Source organism: Abrus precatorius, unplaced genomic scaffold, assembly GCF_003935025.1.
Source record: "Abrus precatorius isolate BTA unplaced genomic scaffold, Abrus_2018 Scaffold8, whole genome shotgun sequence".
Classification (NCBI taxonomy): domain Eukaryota; kingdom Viridiplantae; phylum Streptophyta; class Magnoliopsida; order Fabales; family Fabaceae; genus Abrus; species Abrus precatorius.
This window is the reverse complement of record NW_020874428.1, coordinates 857,973-874,955: the sequence shown is the minus strand read 5'-3', so window position 1 is coordinate 874,955 and position 16,983 is coordinate 857,973. Positions and strand designations below refer to the sequence as shown.

Sequence of the window (16,983 nt, the reverse complement as noted above, 5' to 3'; positions counted from 1 at the left end):
ATAAAAAAAAAAGATCTAAAAAAATAAAAAATAAAAACTTCCCTCCCAGAAGTCGTAATTCAGGCTTTAGGAAAGAGTAGAACATTATTTTAGTCCGTTATAGGTTAGTAGTATTTAAAAGATGAAAACAAATAAATCCTTAAAAGATCTTTTCATCCATGCATGTTAAAACACTGACCGAAACTCCTACTTAGAACATTAAGTGCATTCTTACATGGCAAGTCCTATTTTAATTATTATCTTTGGTCAATAGAAAGTCATCAGAAGTTCCCTCCATCCCCTCTTTAACGTGGGTTTGGAGAAGAAATCACAAAGCAACCATTTAATCTTGTTGTAAACGAAACAATGGTCATACTTGATAGAAACTTCAAAGGAGTAAGTAAACAATAAAGGTCTTACAGAAGGAGAAGGGAGCCATTAACAATTCGAAGAGTTTTTGCGATTCTATCTAACTAAAGGTATGTGCATGCGCTATAAATCTTTGTATTTTAGGATTGGATGCCTTTCTAACTGTTAAGGAATAGCCATGGAATCTTGGTTTGCTGATTTGTTGTTGAATTTTGTTAGGTTAATAATCATTTTGCGCTCCTTTGTTATGCTAGGTACATGAGTAACCCGCAACATGAAGAAGTAGAAGGGCCTTAAGTTGAGTAGGATTTATTCGAAGATGACAAATGCACAGCTACATTTTGAGGAGATAAGAGCCCCTATATCTTGTGAAGATGAAGATAATTAATGGAGGAAATAAACTTGTGTTCCCACAATTCAATGAATTAGTCAATTTTGGTCATGTGTCGTTAGATATTGGAATGGAATTTACTAACTGGGAGTTATTTAAGAAAGTTTGTGAAGGATTAGACTATATATCTTGATAGGGAGATGAAGTGGGTGAAGAATGACAAAGGGCTAGAGCAAGGTGCAAGGTCAAGGAATGTGATTGGCAAATATATTGTGGCTATAATAGTGCAAATAGAAGCTTTCAGGTCAAGGCAAGTTCATATACTAAACCCCCATTCAGAGGGACTATTCAGTCATTCACAACTATCACCCACAAGTCAAATAACACTTTTTTGCCGGCAAGTAAGAGTTAAACACTGGTGGACCAGTAAAGTGTGATGAGAGACCACTCCTAAGTGCCTTTCTTACCATTGCCTCTTTAGTTACTGCATAGACTATGCTGTTAGCCATTTGTAGCACAAGCACAAGGGTTATGCACTTCATTCCAACACCTTCAAGGCCATCTAAACCTAAAAGGCATTAATGAAGTCATGTGCAAAAGGATGTTGCTATTAGAGCTATGTTGCAAACAATACGGATTGTGAAACATCAAAAGCATTGGTCAACTTTTCAGCAAATGAAATTATAAAATTTCTATTGACTATTATTGTCTTCATTCATTCCATTAGATTATCAAAGCTTGTAATTAGCTGCGCTTTAAAGATTATGGATTTTACTAGCTAGTTATCATTTTGGGAGAGTTAAAGTAAATAATAAACTTGAGATTTATTCAATTTAGTCTTACGGATATGTGCTTAAGCAAAGTGAGTTGTGCCATGTAGGTCTGTCAATATTATAAAACAGACGGTAACATGAGGACAATAATGACCGATGTTAGAATTTTTCTAGGGTCTATGTTGTTAGTTTGTTTGGTCAATTTTTTTTTCATACTAAACTGTATTTCTGTTATATATATTGTTCTCACACGCAGTTCATTGCTCCTGCACACGTGTATAACATTTTGTGTAATTTGGTTCAAGCTTGTTTAACATTTAATCCTAGCCAGCGCGTATTGAGTTGGGTGTAAGGTATACAAGTTTAGTTAAAACTATCACTGTGCCGGTAAATAATTATTTAAGTAGTTGATAAATAATTTAACTTCTAATAACTAAATTATCACTGTTTATATACGGGCATTTCAGTTGGCTTCTTCAACTTTGGGACTTCTTTTCTCTAACAGGACAACTTCAAAGTAAAATTGGTATATATACTACACATTTATGACAACTGATGTTGAAAAGATGCAAATAGTGGAAACATAATTGAACAAAACGAAATATATTTTGGGATTTGTCTTATTAGATCGAACACTAATTTAATTCGCTATAACTTTGATGTCATGTATATTGAAAAAAAAAATTTGTATTGAATAATGTATTTAACTTGATTATGGACATTAAAAGTAATATTAAAGATAATGTAAAGGCATAAATAGACTTGAAAAACTATTGCAAGAGTGGAGATTTAGAACTTCTTCAACAAAGAAATGGGAAGATCATAAAGCCAAAGGCAAACTACACATTTACTTTGGAACAACAGGAAGTGCATTTTAATCTTGCACAAATTATCACTGTTTCTAAGCTTTAAATTCATTATAATTTTTACTTCTTCAATAACATCCACTTTTATCACAAAAATATCACAAGTTTATTCTAGAATCTTGGGTGATAAGGTTATTTTGTTCACTACCATAAGATACACACACATATATATATATAAAACTTAAAAGCTTTCAAGTATAAATATTTTTCAAGTTTCAATTAACTTTAAACAAATTGCGTCAAATAGCCTAACTAATTATGCTTGCCTAATTTCGTCTTGTACATAAGTTGTTCAATTAATAATTGTCCTCTTGGACCTTTGCAATTATTTGGATTGTTAGAAGACATAAAGACAAGAAAAATCATATTGCATGGATACATCCTGGTACTGTCTGTTATCATGGCAATTTGTCATGCAAATTCTTGCAACAAAGAAAACAGAAATTGAGGAATTAAAACTTATAAATACTCGACAGTTCTTATAAATGAGAATATTAAAATTTCAACTTGGCGTGCTCATAATTACATATATTATTCTTCGAAACGGTGAGAGAAAGCAAAGCTAGGTCATGTAAGCATCGCTTAGATTTCCTAAGCGCAAAAGGAGCCCAAAAAAGGGCCTAAAAGATTCACCGTATATATATTATGAAGGCGTTAGATGAAATTAAAAATTATACACGAAATTATGGTGGAAAAGGATTTAAAAAAGCCTTCCACACTCAATTAATCAGGGGCCTCCCCATGTATAATTGTTCATCCGGTCCCTTCTGCTCAACCGTAAATCTCAAGAAATCGTCCGGCACAGGAATCTTTAACTCTGAACAAACAAGTTGGACAATTTTTCCAGTGACACCTCCAAAGGACATTTTGTTCAGTGTCACAGCAATAGCAAACCTGTTTGTGACATCACAAAACCCTGTGGACCCACCCATTCCCGAGTGACCAAAGGCAATGGAAGATCCATCCTTAGAACCAAACCTCTTAAATCCAAGGCCAAAACCCCCACTTGGCAAAGCTAAATTCTGGTACTCTCCTGTACCCAAGAATTCATCAACAATCCTAGGATTCCCGTAGACCTTACTAGCAACATGGGTTCTCATATTACTATTCTCCGATTCCACTCTGCTATTAATGGTGTCATCACTACTGGTACTATTTCTGTACGTACTTCTGCCCTCATTAACCTCAAAATCTTCATAACTAGAAACTTTTTCATAACTTCTAGTAGAACTATATGAAGGCAAAGTTGCTTGCTTCCGTCCAATACATCTCCGCCTTTTGGGGGCTTTTTGTGAAGACAATTTGGGGATGTGGGGATGACTTCCAAGTACTGGCTTAGAAGCAGAAGAATGAGGTGGTGGTATCTTGCCACCATCACCTAGGGCTGCATAATATCGTGCAAGTGCCCGAGCAGATAGATGTCCATTAGCTGCTGGTATGATGGCACGGCGAACATTCAATGTATTGAAAAGAGCAGGTAAAGTGGTTGCAAGTTGAGCAATTTGCTTTGGCTGGAAGGAAGAAGGAAGGTCAGGACGATTTGAGATTGCTGAGAACTTGCTTAAATCATCTGTATCTACAGTCAGAGCAGCGAGACGTGATTCCACCCCTAAAAGTATAAGCAATTAAGCACGGTTACAATTTTCAAAGAAACCAAAATGGAAAATTGGAATGTCTTCTTTTTTTATTTTTTGTTTACACAATTAAAAAAAGTTGTAAAATAAAATAGTTATTTTTACTCTATTTTATACATTTTTTAAAGTTATGAAAATGAAATAAAAATAAGATGACATTTTGTAATTTTTGTAAAAACAATAAATGAAAATGAAAAATATTTTGTCAAACCAAATACGCCCGAAATTTCTTTACCCCTCTATCTGCCACGGAGTACGAAAATAAAATAAAATGAGTTCATAGTTTGCAAGTCAAATACGACTTTCATATCATAGACACAAAAATAACCGTCAATCTTGCCTGGTGGAATCCCGATATATAGCTCTCCTTCAATATGGAGGGGACGAACTATTGCTTCTTCAAGGATCTGTTGAAATTTCTTGCCAGATGCATGCTGTTTTCATACAAATAAATTATTAGAACATGATAGAAACCATAATGGTAGGAAAAATTTTACTAGCTAGCAACTGGTTTACCAACTCTACAAAATAGTAATTTAAAACCGACTGCAACCATTCTAAAATATTATTTTATCTAAATAAATAAAGTCCTTCACTGGTTGTAATCAACAAATTGAGAGACATGACATAAGCACAATACGATATTGCAAACGCGTTCAAGATTCCTAAGTTCACACCTATATGCTTATACCCACCAACCAACCACCATATATTGCATTATGCAGCATTAAAAGCATGACAAGAGTACTCATATCATTCTATTACTCTCTTCTTTTTTTCTTTAAAAAATTCTATCACTCATTAAAAACAGCATAAAAAATGCTTTTTATCATAAACAATCCCCCTTTATCCTCATTCGTTCAGAAAGTCTAATGAAGCATAAACTTAGAAAATGTTTTTTACTATGAATAAGAATTAACTTAGAATTAAAAATTTTGATAGACAAGGGCAAGCATCCATACCTCAATGATTCCACCACACAACCAGCCAAATGATAAATAATGATAAAACTGCTCCTTGCCTGGTTCAGTCTCTGGTGCTGACATACAAATGCGATTTAAACATTCATCCCAATCAAACATCAAAAGAGGGTTTTCTTGAGCTATGTCTGCCATTGCATTGTGCAAACCAGATGTATGGTTAAGCACATGATGAACCTGAATCAAAAGACAAACATTCTTAAATGTTAATGTTTTTATGTTTACAATTATATCAGATTTGTAGAATGTAGAATGTAGGAGATAGTTCTAGCACAATGGCTCCACACACACACGTGTTATACTTAAATGTACACACATCTGGTACCCTTTCTCATTAGAAAATTAAAGCACACTTTTCTCAGCATCTCACTCCAGTTTCTCTCTCTCATTTCCACATTCCTCTCTCATTAATCATTATTAACATTAAAAATAACACCTAAAGAACTTCGGTTGGGAGAAAATATCAATATGAGACCTTAATCACATCTTTCCCATTTGATCTAAATGCTGGCCAAATATTCGCAACATTCTCCTCAAGGTTTAGTTGTCTGCAAGATAATAAGCAGGCAGATATTTCTGGTTAAAAGCACAGAACGAGTATACGAAGTTACATAGTGTATGAAAGCACAAATTTAAAATTTCAATAACTATTTACAGATATGACTCTTAATAAAATCAAAGTAGCATACACTTCTAACTACAAAGCTAGCACCGACAGTTGCTTTGATAGTATTTACTATTTAGAACTCAACACAGTAAGAAGTCTGAGATTTACCACAAACAATTATATTCCATGGTATATCAATCCTTGCTCGAATAAATCGGGAAAACATAAAGGCACTCAAACAATCTGGAGAAACTTATTATAAGTGTAATCACATAAATATCACTCCAACAGATGGTTGAACTCTGAATGAATGCATAAAACACATCATGTCATAACTTAGCAAAGCATGATTCTCCCTGGTGTTTTGATAACTTATCTAGTCTTAAACTGTGGCAGTAGCAGAAAACTCCAAATGAAAGCTTCAAATTGACCAATGAGTTTAGATTTTCCTAACAGATATGTTGAGATTGGACAGCATTGCTACATTGATCTTTTCATTTTTTTTCTTTGTTGTCTTGTGTTGTGTGATCTTATGTGGGAGGATTCCTGCTCCTCTAAACTTGTAATTTCCTTGGTCTTGATGAATTTCTTCTTTCATATAAGCCAAAAAAAAATGTCTATGATTAATACCAAATGACAATGTCTCTTCATACCACTAGCTTATTTTACATATTCTCCGAAGGCAACACTAACACTCAAGAGTAGACGTTAGCCTAACATGCAACAAGCTACACATTCTGTTGTGGCCAGGAACATTTCATTCAAGGAGGTAGCAAATGCAGACTGCAGAGCACTAAAAGTTATTATTAATGATGTTAATTGGAAGATCATTTGAAGGTGAATATCAGCGGACACTGCAAATAAGAAAAATCTATCTTGGCAGGAAGTATTAGACAGATGTCAGTTTAATAATAAATAGCATGTAACTCAGCACAGTCCCACTACTTGCCCTAGTTTCTATCACTACTTGCCCTAGTTTCTATGTAAATGAAAACACCGTATGTCTAACATACAAGAAATTAAAGCAATCAATTCAGGGGTGCACAAACTATACGTTCATAGCATGTAACAACATACCCACTGTCAACCAGCCAATGTATCATTCCTGCTGTGATACCCTTGGTAACAGAGAACACCGGAAAAAGGCTATCAGGCTTAACCGGACGGGGATCATATTTTCCAAGCACTCCTGCAGCAGTATCAATAATAACCTCTCCATCTTTGTAGGCACATACCTTTAAGAGATTATGCAGAATTTATAAGAACAAATGAACAAAGAGCAATGATTGACTATTGACGTCAAATGCAACAATGCCAACAGTAAAAGACAAATGCACCTGGATTCCAAGTATTTTATCATTATTTCCCAACTCAATTAAAAGTTGCCTTAGCTTGGCTTCTACATCAGAATGCACTGGTGAATCAAAAATCCATCTGTCATTTGATGATGGTCCTCTACTAATGTACCTGGCAAGTGTACCTCAGTTCAGCCACATATGAAACAAGTATGTAATGCTAATAGATACTGATCATAAAAGAATTTCAAAAGACTCACCCACTCAAAACTGATTCTGCAAATGGCCTCATAATGTCCATATATATTATCCGTACATCCATGGTGGAAGAAAGCCCTACATCCACATCAGGTAAGTAAAATAAGATGTGGGGAACAACTATGCACTACAGTGGCATCAAGCAGAAGACAACAAACCTCTTAGAAGATTAAGAACCCTTCCAAATATTACAATATCACCAGGAAATGCATCAACCTGAAAATATTTTTAAAAAATTATCACTGTATCTAACATACAATCAGTAGCACAATTTTGGAACAGAAAAGAATGCAAGTTTATATCTAAACTCACAGGATTAAAGCGTTTCATTTCTTTTTGGTCAAAGTTCATTTTCTCCTGTATAACCTTCATATTTTTTTCTCTTTGATCAGCTAGAGATTTCATTGTTTTCTTAGCAACAGAAAAGCACACCATAATTAGAATTAGAGAGAAGTTAAACGTCTGATCACAGAAGAAGCCAAAGTATATCTTTTAGAGCTTAAGGCTTACTTACATATGATTCATTTGCTGGTGTTGTTGCACGAAAGAATACAGTTGTTACCTCCATTGCCTGCTCAGGTATGTCCAGACGCAACTTAAGCCCCATTTCTGCAAAGGCAGATAGAAGGGCCACATGGTCCCCCTTTAACAAAAAGGCTTACATACTCAGTCATCATTTAGAAAGACCATTTGGAGTAACTAAGGAAAACTTGTATGAATAATAACAATCCTGAAAAATTATAATATAAGAAAGTGAAAAAATTATAAAAGTAAAAATGAACTAGACTAATTGAAAGTACTGTTCTTGAATCAATATTCAATAGACAGTTCGTGATTATGAACTTCTTGCCATGTGTGTAACAAAACCACCAACCAAAAGTTTATTCTACTTGGTAAGGTTGGGAGAATGGAATTTCCTTTGTGTGTGTCTAATACACCCCTTTTGAAGCCAGGATAGAATAGGCTAGCTGCTCAAGTTCTGGGCCAACAGATAACCATCAAATTTTAATATTATAGTTCTAGGTTTTTGTACAAGAAGGGGGTGAGTTAGGCAACAGGCAGGTAGCTTGCTTCTAAGCTAGCCTGGCCACAAGGTATCAAGAGATTTTTGCCAGAAAATGGCAATATAACCACTAAATAAACATGTATGATATTATTAGTTTTCGTATAACCATGAAATAAAGATCAAAAGCCAGTACCAACCTCAGCAGATGCCAAAAACATCTTTGCAAGTGCTTGCTTAATGGAGCTCGATAGTTTCTTTGTAAGTCCAAAGTCAAGCAAAATGGGACGATGTGGAGATTCCTTGCTCACAAGAAAATTTCCTGTGATGATTCCATTAAGAGTGTCAAAATAGTTCATCAGCACATGGAATAATCAGAAAAGTGTTACAGAAGGTTACTATGAAGTTTCTACAACACATTGAAAAATGTCATATACATGCATAGAGTAAGGGACAGAGACAAAGTACCCGGATGAGGATCACCATTGAAAAACCCATCAACATATATTTGGTGGGCATAGGCACGAGTTATCTCCTCAACAATCTTTTGTTTATTTACTCCAAAAGCTTCTAGTGATTCTAAATCATTCAACCGAATGCCATCCATGTACTCCAAAATAAGAATTTTTTCGGTAGACTACAATTGGAAGCAAACAGATTTTATAAATAGGATATGGCAAAACAGGAAAAGAACAAGAAGAATGAACAGGAAACACATTTAACTTTGAACCCCTAATAACTTAAGGTATCAATAGACATTCATTCTAATTAGATCAAATGCATGATGGAAAACACACCACTTATCTTCCCACTGGAAATTTGCACTTGAACATAATGTAAGAACACATGAATGAGATAATCAGCATGTATTTATCGAGGGAATATTGTGCTATTACTTTGATATGGGACCTTGTAGGGAAGTATATAAAATTCAGGTTACTTCTATGCATACATAGAAATATGTAATATATGTGAATCAGGTCTGGGGATGATAATGAACAGCATCATGTCATCATTCTTAGAAAAATAAGGACTTTATGAAAATTATAAAAAAAAGGTGATCATTTCCTTCACACATCTTTCCCTTAATGTTCTGCAATGCTCCATTTCTAACATCACAATTGCATTCCAATATCTCAATCTTAAAATTTTATAAATGGAATATACCTGAATTACATCTGGGATCAAAACATCCACTCTATTGGCACTCATATTTCTGTCATATTGGTCTCTGCACCCAAGATTTTTAGCCACCATTCTAGTGTTTTCTACAAAAACAAATGTGTTAGCAAAAGACAAAGAAAAGGAAAAATAATGTAATCAAATAAAGCCAGATTGCCGAGATGAGTCTATACAGGAATGTTAAAATCACCACTACCACCACCTCCCCCAAAAAAAGAGCAACCAAGAGAAGAAACCATAGGAAAGGCTGAGATTGTGGTAGAGTTGTTTATTTGGATATGTTAGTTTTGCAATCATGCATTAAATGAGTGCAAGTGCACATATTTAAATACAACTAATGTATACCATCCATCATGTAATTCACATTCTGGTACTGATGATTTCAAAAGACAATATAGCCCATAAAACACTCCTACCCAGGTTGAATTATACACATTGATCATTCTCAACTTGTGATGAATATAATCAATATATTCCCATCAATTGTCTTAGTAAAGATATCACCTAGTGGTTTTCTGAGTTTGACATGACTTATGACAATACAAACTTGCTAATCTTTTAATAAAATAACAATTAGCCTCTAGATTTTTGCCCTCTCTTGAAATACTAGATTTTAGGCAATGTAAATTGCAGCTTGTTGCCACATTAGAGACTCACTATCTCATCAAGTAAATAATGCTGTTGAATTTGGACTTCAAAGTCTAACTTGATTTCAAAACTCAAAAGCTAGGTCGATGTGAGACTTCAACACACCTCCTCATGTTCAAGATTGGACATTTAAAGTAAGAAAATTATAGGACTTTTTTTTTAAAAAATAGCATTGGATAAGCTGCAAGACCCAAGTAGGTAGCACTAAGAAAGTTCCAGGAACATGTAAGTTGCATTGGAAAACCCACAAGGAAAATTTGTGGGGCAAGAGTTCTTTTTTAGTTAAGGGTGGCCTAATATCAGTCTATGATAGGCTCTAATACCATGTTGAATTTGGACTTTAAGTCTAACTCAACTCAAAAGCTAGCTCATAAGATAAAGATTGCTTTAGAGCTTTTATTTAGTTATATCTATAGTTGACATGGGACTTCAACAAATATAATCACAAAAGGTCACAAGAAATATGTAGCTTCACTCAAAACTCTGACTTTTGCAAACACAGTTTGCCTATTGCTCTGTTAGAATATCTCATAATATCAATATTATATCGTAGAATGTTATAATGTACCTTAGAAATTATCTTTTGGAATTAGTTTTTCTATTTTTTTAGTTTCCAAGTTTTCTAATATTTTGTGATTTGTTGCCTTATTTAGTTAAGATTATTGGTAAAAAGACGAGTGTGCTTTAGGTTTAATTATCACAACATCATATTGTAACATGTAAAAATACATGAAAAGTCTCTTTTCTCTCTATTCTCTCTGTCTATACTTAAAACCCCATGATTTCAATATGGTATTAGAGCGGTATCATCTTCTGTGACTTTTCTGGTCACTATTCTGCTGCCAAGGTCCCCAAATTTGGAGTTCTAACTTATTTCCATGATTCTTTTGTATTTGTCACCCACTCTAGTTGACGTACCCTTGTGTCCTCTTTTCAATGTTTTGCAGCATTTTCTGGTGTGTTTCTAGCCACCACGGGCCACTACCGAAAAAAAATTTTATGACTTCTTTGATGAAACCACCCCCATCAAAACCATTGTCCTTCAATCTACCAGTCTCTACTTCCATTGTCTCACCCACACACAGTACCTGCCACACGTGGCAATACATGGTGGTACATTTTCAGCCCCTGTTTCTTGTTCCCAGGTCAACGACAAGTTCTCACCCCTAATCTGTTCTTGGTCTGTCATTTGGGTCTCTTGCACCCTTGTTCAAGCTTTTCTATGGCTTTATGGTTGCTTCCCTCACCAATGTGTGAAGTTTTGCTGCCGATTCTCTTCTTCGCCAGTCCAGAGTTATTTGTCAGCCCCTTCATGTTCTATTTTACCCTAATTTGGTTTGTGAGCTTTCCTCTTGACGCCACCTTTATTCTAGTCTGGCCACCTTTATTTAGGGCTTGGTTGTTCTCTATTAATGTTGTTTGATTCTCCAGGATCATTTGGTATGCTAATTATTGAGAATAATTGTAAATAACAGAAAATATTTATTTATTACTTAAATAGCTTATTAGTGGCAAATATGTAAATGAATATTTTGTAATTCCTACTTACTCATTATAAATAATTCATTCATTATGTATCAAAAACACACAGATTTCACTCAATGTCACTCAATTTATTCTCTCTCAAGACTAGTATGGTGCCATTCTCTACACCAATCAATCCTTGCCAATTTCAGGTCCTTCTACAATTTCACTTAGACATAAAAAAACCACCACTTTAGTCAACCTACATTATTGACAAATTGTGAATGTTAGGCCTCCATTGGACATGAAATTTGGTTATACTAGAGGTTGGAATGAAGAAAATTATTAAAAAACTTAAGTGTAACTCACTCTCAAAAGTTAACTCGTAAGAGTAAACCTACTCAAGTCCTTATAAGAAGTATTTTTTGGCTTTACTCCTCACACTCAAGATTAGACATCTAGTGCATAAAATTTGCAGGATTGGACATCTGTGAGCAGTCCAACATTTAAACTTGATAGGCTCTAATACTATATTAAGAAATTTGAGTCTAACTTACTTACAAAAGCTAGTTCGTAAGAAGAAGACTACTATTGTACTTATAAAAAGTTTTTCCGTTCTATTTCTAGCCAATGTGGAACATCTTAACAAAAATGAAGCTTAGGAGATTTTGAAGCTTAGAATTGAAAGAAAAAGCTGAAGAAATAAAATACACAACTTGTCTATGTCAAGAAACACCTATGTTCCTAAAGGAGCTGAAAATTGATCTGGCAACAACAAACACAATCAAGTTGTGTTACAAAACACACCTGTGTTCACATTACTTACGACAAAATACTAAAATTACTTGGATTTTCTTTCTAAAGGCCTAAAAGAAAAGGTTAAAGGCTCACATTTAAAACTCTAAAAAGAGACAAAAAAGGAAGTTGAATGCCAATAACAAAATATCTTAGAATCTCAAAGAAATCAAAGCAAAAGAAGAAACTTTTTAAGGTAGGATTTTGAAAAAACACTATGGAATCTACAAGACCAACACTCTTTAGAGATTAGGATTTTTTAAGAACTTCCTACATATATGTGTGTGTTAATTGGAATATATGGTACTATGCATGATAATATTCTCTCAAGTTTATATTTTCTTATAGAATCATGAAATGTACTACTTCTAGCAATCCTAACATAAATATATCCAAATATTCTTTACATGTATATAATAGGGCTATATTTACTCATGCATATTAAAGCTATATAGATTAAATCATGCATTCTAATATAATCTAGTGTAGGGTAGTCTAAAAACCAACAGAGTCATAAAATAAGAAAGTTTGAGATCACAATTATGTTCAGCTCAACAAGAAAAATAATGATGAGAAGATGCAAGCAATTGGAACCTTGGAAGATTGGATGACATCAAGAAGCTTTAGGACTAAACTTTAAATTCGCATGTTGACTTATGTATGATTCAAGCAAATATTCTAAGATAAGTATATATAAGCCTAATTGATTAGGCAAGGTCAATTAGAAGACCTTGCCTAATCAATTAGTGAGTATTTAAATCCTTATTCATAGTTGGACAAAAGAAGTGTAATCAATTAGGTGATCTACCTAATTGATTAGCTGGTTTGTAACTGGTATAAAAAAGTTGTCTAAAGGGCGTTAATTAATTAGGGCCCCTGCCTAATAAATTACGTAGCTTCTATTTTATGAACAAACTATTCCTAGAAGATCCTAATCAATTAGGGGATTCATTTAACCAATTAAAACATACATTCATGATAGAATAGTCATATTTATAAGATAGAAAACATTCCTTTTTCATCCCTATACAAATTCAAACGTTTTCTCTATTTAAAATAACTTTTATGGTTTGTTTTTAGGAGAAAAACATTGAAATACGTCATATTATCAAAACCCTAGTCATTAATTCTTCTGACCTCATCATGCACACCCTATACCTATAATGCTTTAACTCTCCTCAGACTCCCAAAGAGCTTCTTTAGAGTTTCTTTTCTTGTTATCTTTTGAGTTGGTGAGGTATCTCTCTTGTTGTAAGCGTGAGGTATACCTTATTATGGAGAAAATTTTGTAAGAGAGAGAGCTATCCCTCAAGAGTGAAAGGGGTAAGGTATCTCTTATGATTTTGAGTGTGGTATCTCAAAATTTTTAAATGGACAACGTAACGTTTGGTTATAGCAGAAAAATCTCATGCATTGCTTGGAGATTAAAAGTAGGTCACAAGTGGTTGGTTCCCAAACTTGTATAAATCTTGGAGTTTGATTTTCTCTTCCCTTCATTCTTTGCTAAATAATAGTTCTTATGTGCTTATTACTGTTCAATATTAGAGTTATTATTTGACTTGGCTAGCATCATTACTCTCTATTTCAAGTTATTTATTGAATCATCTACAAATTTTGTATCTTTTCTACACTCGTCACTCCACTGATTTGTTATTTGAATGCATAAAAATGCATAATTTCTCAAAGTTGCTTTAAAGCATGTAATCACCCAATCACCCCACCCCACCCCACCCTTGGGTGATGATTGCCATGGCTAACAAACAAGTCATCAATATCTAGAACCCATTAATTTCCCAACATATCAGACAAAGAAAGAAACTCTGCTAAACACCAAAAAGAAGCCATGAAGAAATTTTTGCCTATGAAAGATCTAAGGAAAGAAAACTTCTTGAAAATACAAGTTATCCAACCATCTATCTCCAACAAAATACACCAAAGATATTTTAAAGCATAAATTTAGATCAACTACATCAAATTTTATAAAAGATCTGAAAATACCAGCTTCATGATTGAAGTCAAGTTCCTTAGGAGCTTCTTTGCACCATTCATCAATCATAGGATTGAAGTTATATTGTGGCTCAGCCCATGCAATCCAGTCAACAATTGACTTTGCATTTTTTAAGTCCTGAAACACAATGTAGGTCCAAAAACCTTTGGAAACCATCCATTGACCTATATATTCATACATCCAAAAGGATAAAACAAGCAAACCTCCAGTATGACTGTCTTGATACCATCATGTTGAACTTTAACAACCACCTCCTGTCCATTGAGCAGTGTTGCACGGTGGACTTGTGCTATCTGCATAAATGAGTAGCTCAGATACAATTCACTCAATTCACTTAAGGAAAACACTTATAATGATTCTTGACTAAGTTATATAATCATCCTCTAGTAGCAAAAATATCCTCAGGATCTTACTGATGCAGTCGCCAAAGGTTCGTTGACAAAATCAGCAAACAGCTCATCCATTGATTTCCCCAACTCTTTCTGAATGGTGCCATAGACCTTGCATACATAAACTAAATTGAGAAGTACAGTAGTGATAGTGATTCAAGCAATAAATTGAATTCTCATTTAGGTTAACAAATAATGGTCCATATTATTGCTCATGAATTGTGAAATGAACACTAACAAATCAATTTTGAACAAAGGAAGTGTGAATTTCACAGCCAGTTAAAAGCACCAAAAAATTAAGAATTCTTATACTACCCACTTAATGAAAAATAATCACCTCCAATGCTAAAAAAAAATATACAGAAATTTTTTTATGAAGGCCACAATTGTAAATTGTTTCCTAACAGCATTTTTTCTTTAAGTACATAAACAAAAAACATTTTAAAAATAAAACATTTGAAGAAAAACCTCTTCCAAGGGTCGAGGAGGAAGAGAGTCCTGTAATTGCTTCAAAAGACGTATGTAAGCAGCAGGAAGCACATCAGCACGTGTTGACATATATTGCCCAAGTTTCACCCATAAGCCTTCCATCTCTATTATCAAATTTAGAATACGCTTAGCATTACGCTCATGAGCCTTGTCCCACAGTGCAGCTTGTCTAGCTTTACTAGTCCATTTGTCTCGTTGTTGTACACCCTATAGAGATAAATACAAGAGAGTAAAAGTTCAATAGACTTATTTATTTAGAAAAAAAAAATCTGGGTAACCAATAAAGCTCACCTTATAATCTAGATATACAACTAAGGCCATTGTAAATACTCTCACACGTCTTTTGTAAATGTTTCCCCATCCCATTCTCGCAATTGTGCTACAAAATTGAATGATGGGTTACGTTTAAGGCCAAAGATACAGATACAGCCACATAACTAGATTGAAAAATATATTTTTACAGCAAATCAAGAACCAAGAGAGTCAGACAATAAGAAATATTACAAAAGCACTGAGAAAGAACCAAAAGAAAAGCCAGTAAAAAATATACATATTCAAGTTATTAACAAAAGCCGTAAATCATTTAAACATCATTGTAAATAGAGTTCTACAAGTTGATTATTGAGGGAAAAACTTCAAGTAAAATGCAGAAAAAGCATGCAGAGTAGTGCAATACTTAGTGCATATAGTCAGCACATTGAACAAAACAACTCAGAGATTATTAAATATCTTAATACAAACAACACTCAGCTCAAATAATTGAAATCGGAATTTCAAATGTTACTTGGATATAAAAATATTAATAGGCCTTCACCTAACAACTTAAGCTTTTGAGTTGGGTGGCCATGACATGGTATTAGAACACATATGACCCAGTTTTTCAAGAGTTCAATCCTTGCCTCTTCATTCTTCTAAATAAAAGTTGTGTTAATGAACTAGAGGATACTTTAATCCATCATTCAGCAAATTGATATGCCGCCCATTATTTACGTGCCAAGTATATTGAGAAACTCATGGTTGAAGTTAATCTTCCAAGAAGGAAGTCCAGGAACACAACAAAACGTTGTCCCTCCCTAATGCAAAATTAAATCTAGTTAGTTGGAGTAATATGACTCTTATTCCCAGGTGCTCTCAGCTACTGTCCCTTCTCACTACTATAAATGGACATTTTTCCAGTAAATTTTCAAGCATGCCACTGGACATTTCATTCCTAGGCCATCACCATTGCAATAGGGTCATTTCCTAAACCCAGAGTGAAATTTTCATCCTGAAATTGAAATCTCTTCCAACAAAAGCCTAAGTTTGTGTGAAAAAAAAAAAAAACGCAAACCGCAAGCATTTCCAACCACATGAAGGAAAATTCATATCTGTCAACAGTACAATAACAGCAACAATGATGAAGTTACATCAATTGAAATTCAAGGCATAACCGACATTTTACATGTAAATATGCAATCAAACCACACATCATTGATGATTAAATTCCAAACAAAATTCAGGAAAATATTAAAATTGAATAAAAATTGAGATTATTCATACGAATCTATTAACGGCGAACAATAATCGGAGAGAATTCAACAGTGAGAATTAGAAACGCATCCAAACAAAGAGAGAAAGGAGACACGGTTCACGGAAATTTAGATTGTCGTCTGGGGAAAAAACGAGAGAAGAGTGGAGTGATTGTTACCTGAGGCTTTGGAAGGAGCAGTAACTGCTTGGAAGAGAAAGTGTGATGTATGGGAATGAGGGAAGCAGAAGAAAAATAAAAAACAATAAAAAGTGAAGGAGAAGAGCCGAGTTGTATTCAAAGTCTAAACGACATGTACGTCAATGTCGTGTGCCGCAGATTGGAATTTTCGCTTCTCGTTTGCTTGCGCACCAGGGAAAGTGTAGGTGACTTTCTCACCAAAACT

At 34.2% G+C, this 16,983-nt stretch overlaps 1 protein-coding gene across 2 annotated transcripts; it reads right to left on the bottom strand.

The window, feature by feature from the left end:
- Positions 1–2,771: 2,771 nt before the first annotated feature.
- Positions 2,772–16,983, bottom strand: LOC113845985. Of its 2 annotated transcripts, XM_027473757.1 has the most exons (19): positions 16,758–16,983; positions 15,362–15,449; positions 15,050–15,277; positions 14,606–14,692; positions 14,396–14,485; positions 14,183–14,309; positions 9,263–9,363; positions 8,564–8,732; positions 8,296–8,417; positions 7,607–7,735; positions 7,405–7,503; positions 7,251–7,308; positions 7,095–7,170; positions 6,877–7,006; positions 6,617–6,774; positions 5,408–5,480; positions 4,915–5,109; positions 4,293–4,386; positions 2,783–3,927 (listed from the first exon to the last, which is right to left on the bottom strand). In XM_027473757.1, the coding sequence occupies exons 2-19, from the start codon at positions 15,434–15,436 to the stop codon at positions 3,038–3,040; spliced, it is 2,901 nt and encodes a 966-aa protein (XP_027329558.1). In that variant the 5' UTR covers positions 15,437–15,449; positions 16,758–16,983; the 3' UTR covers positions 2,783–3,037. The 2 variants fall into 2 exon arrangements, with proteins under 2 accessions (XP_027329559.1, XP_027329558.1); XM_027473758.1 differs by lacking the exon at positions 7,405–7,503 and having other exon boundaries at positions 2,772–3,927; positions 16,758–16,934.

What these genes read in the sequence shown, in the direction of transcription:
- LOC113845985 (XM_027473757.1), bottom strand. Translation starts at nt 15,436, where the DNA reads ATGGGATGGGGAAACATTTACAAAAGACGTGTGAGAGTATTTACAATG. An exon ending in CTCCTCGACCCTTGGAAGAG is followed by an intron (nt 14,693 to 15,049) that starts GTTTTTCTTCAA and finishes TATGTATGCAAG; the next exon opens with GTCTATGGCACCATTCAGAA. An exon ending in GCAGAATCAGTTTTGAGTGG is followed by an intron (nt 7,007 to 7,094) that starts GTGAGTCTTTTG and finishes TACACTTGCCAG; the next exon opens with GTACATTAGTAGAGGACCAT.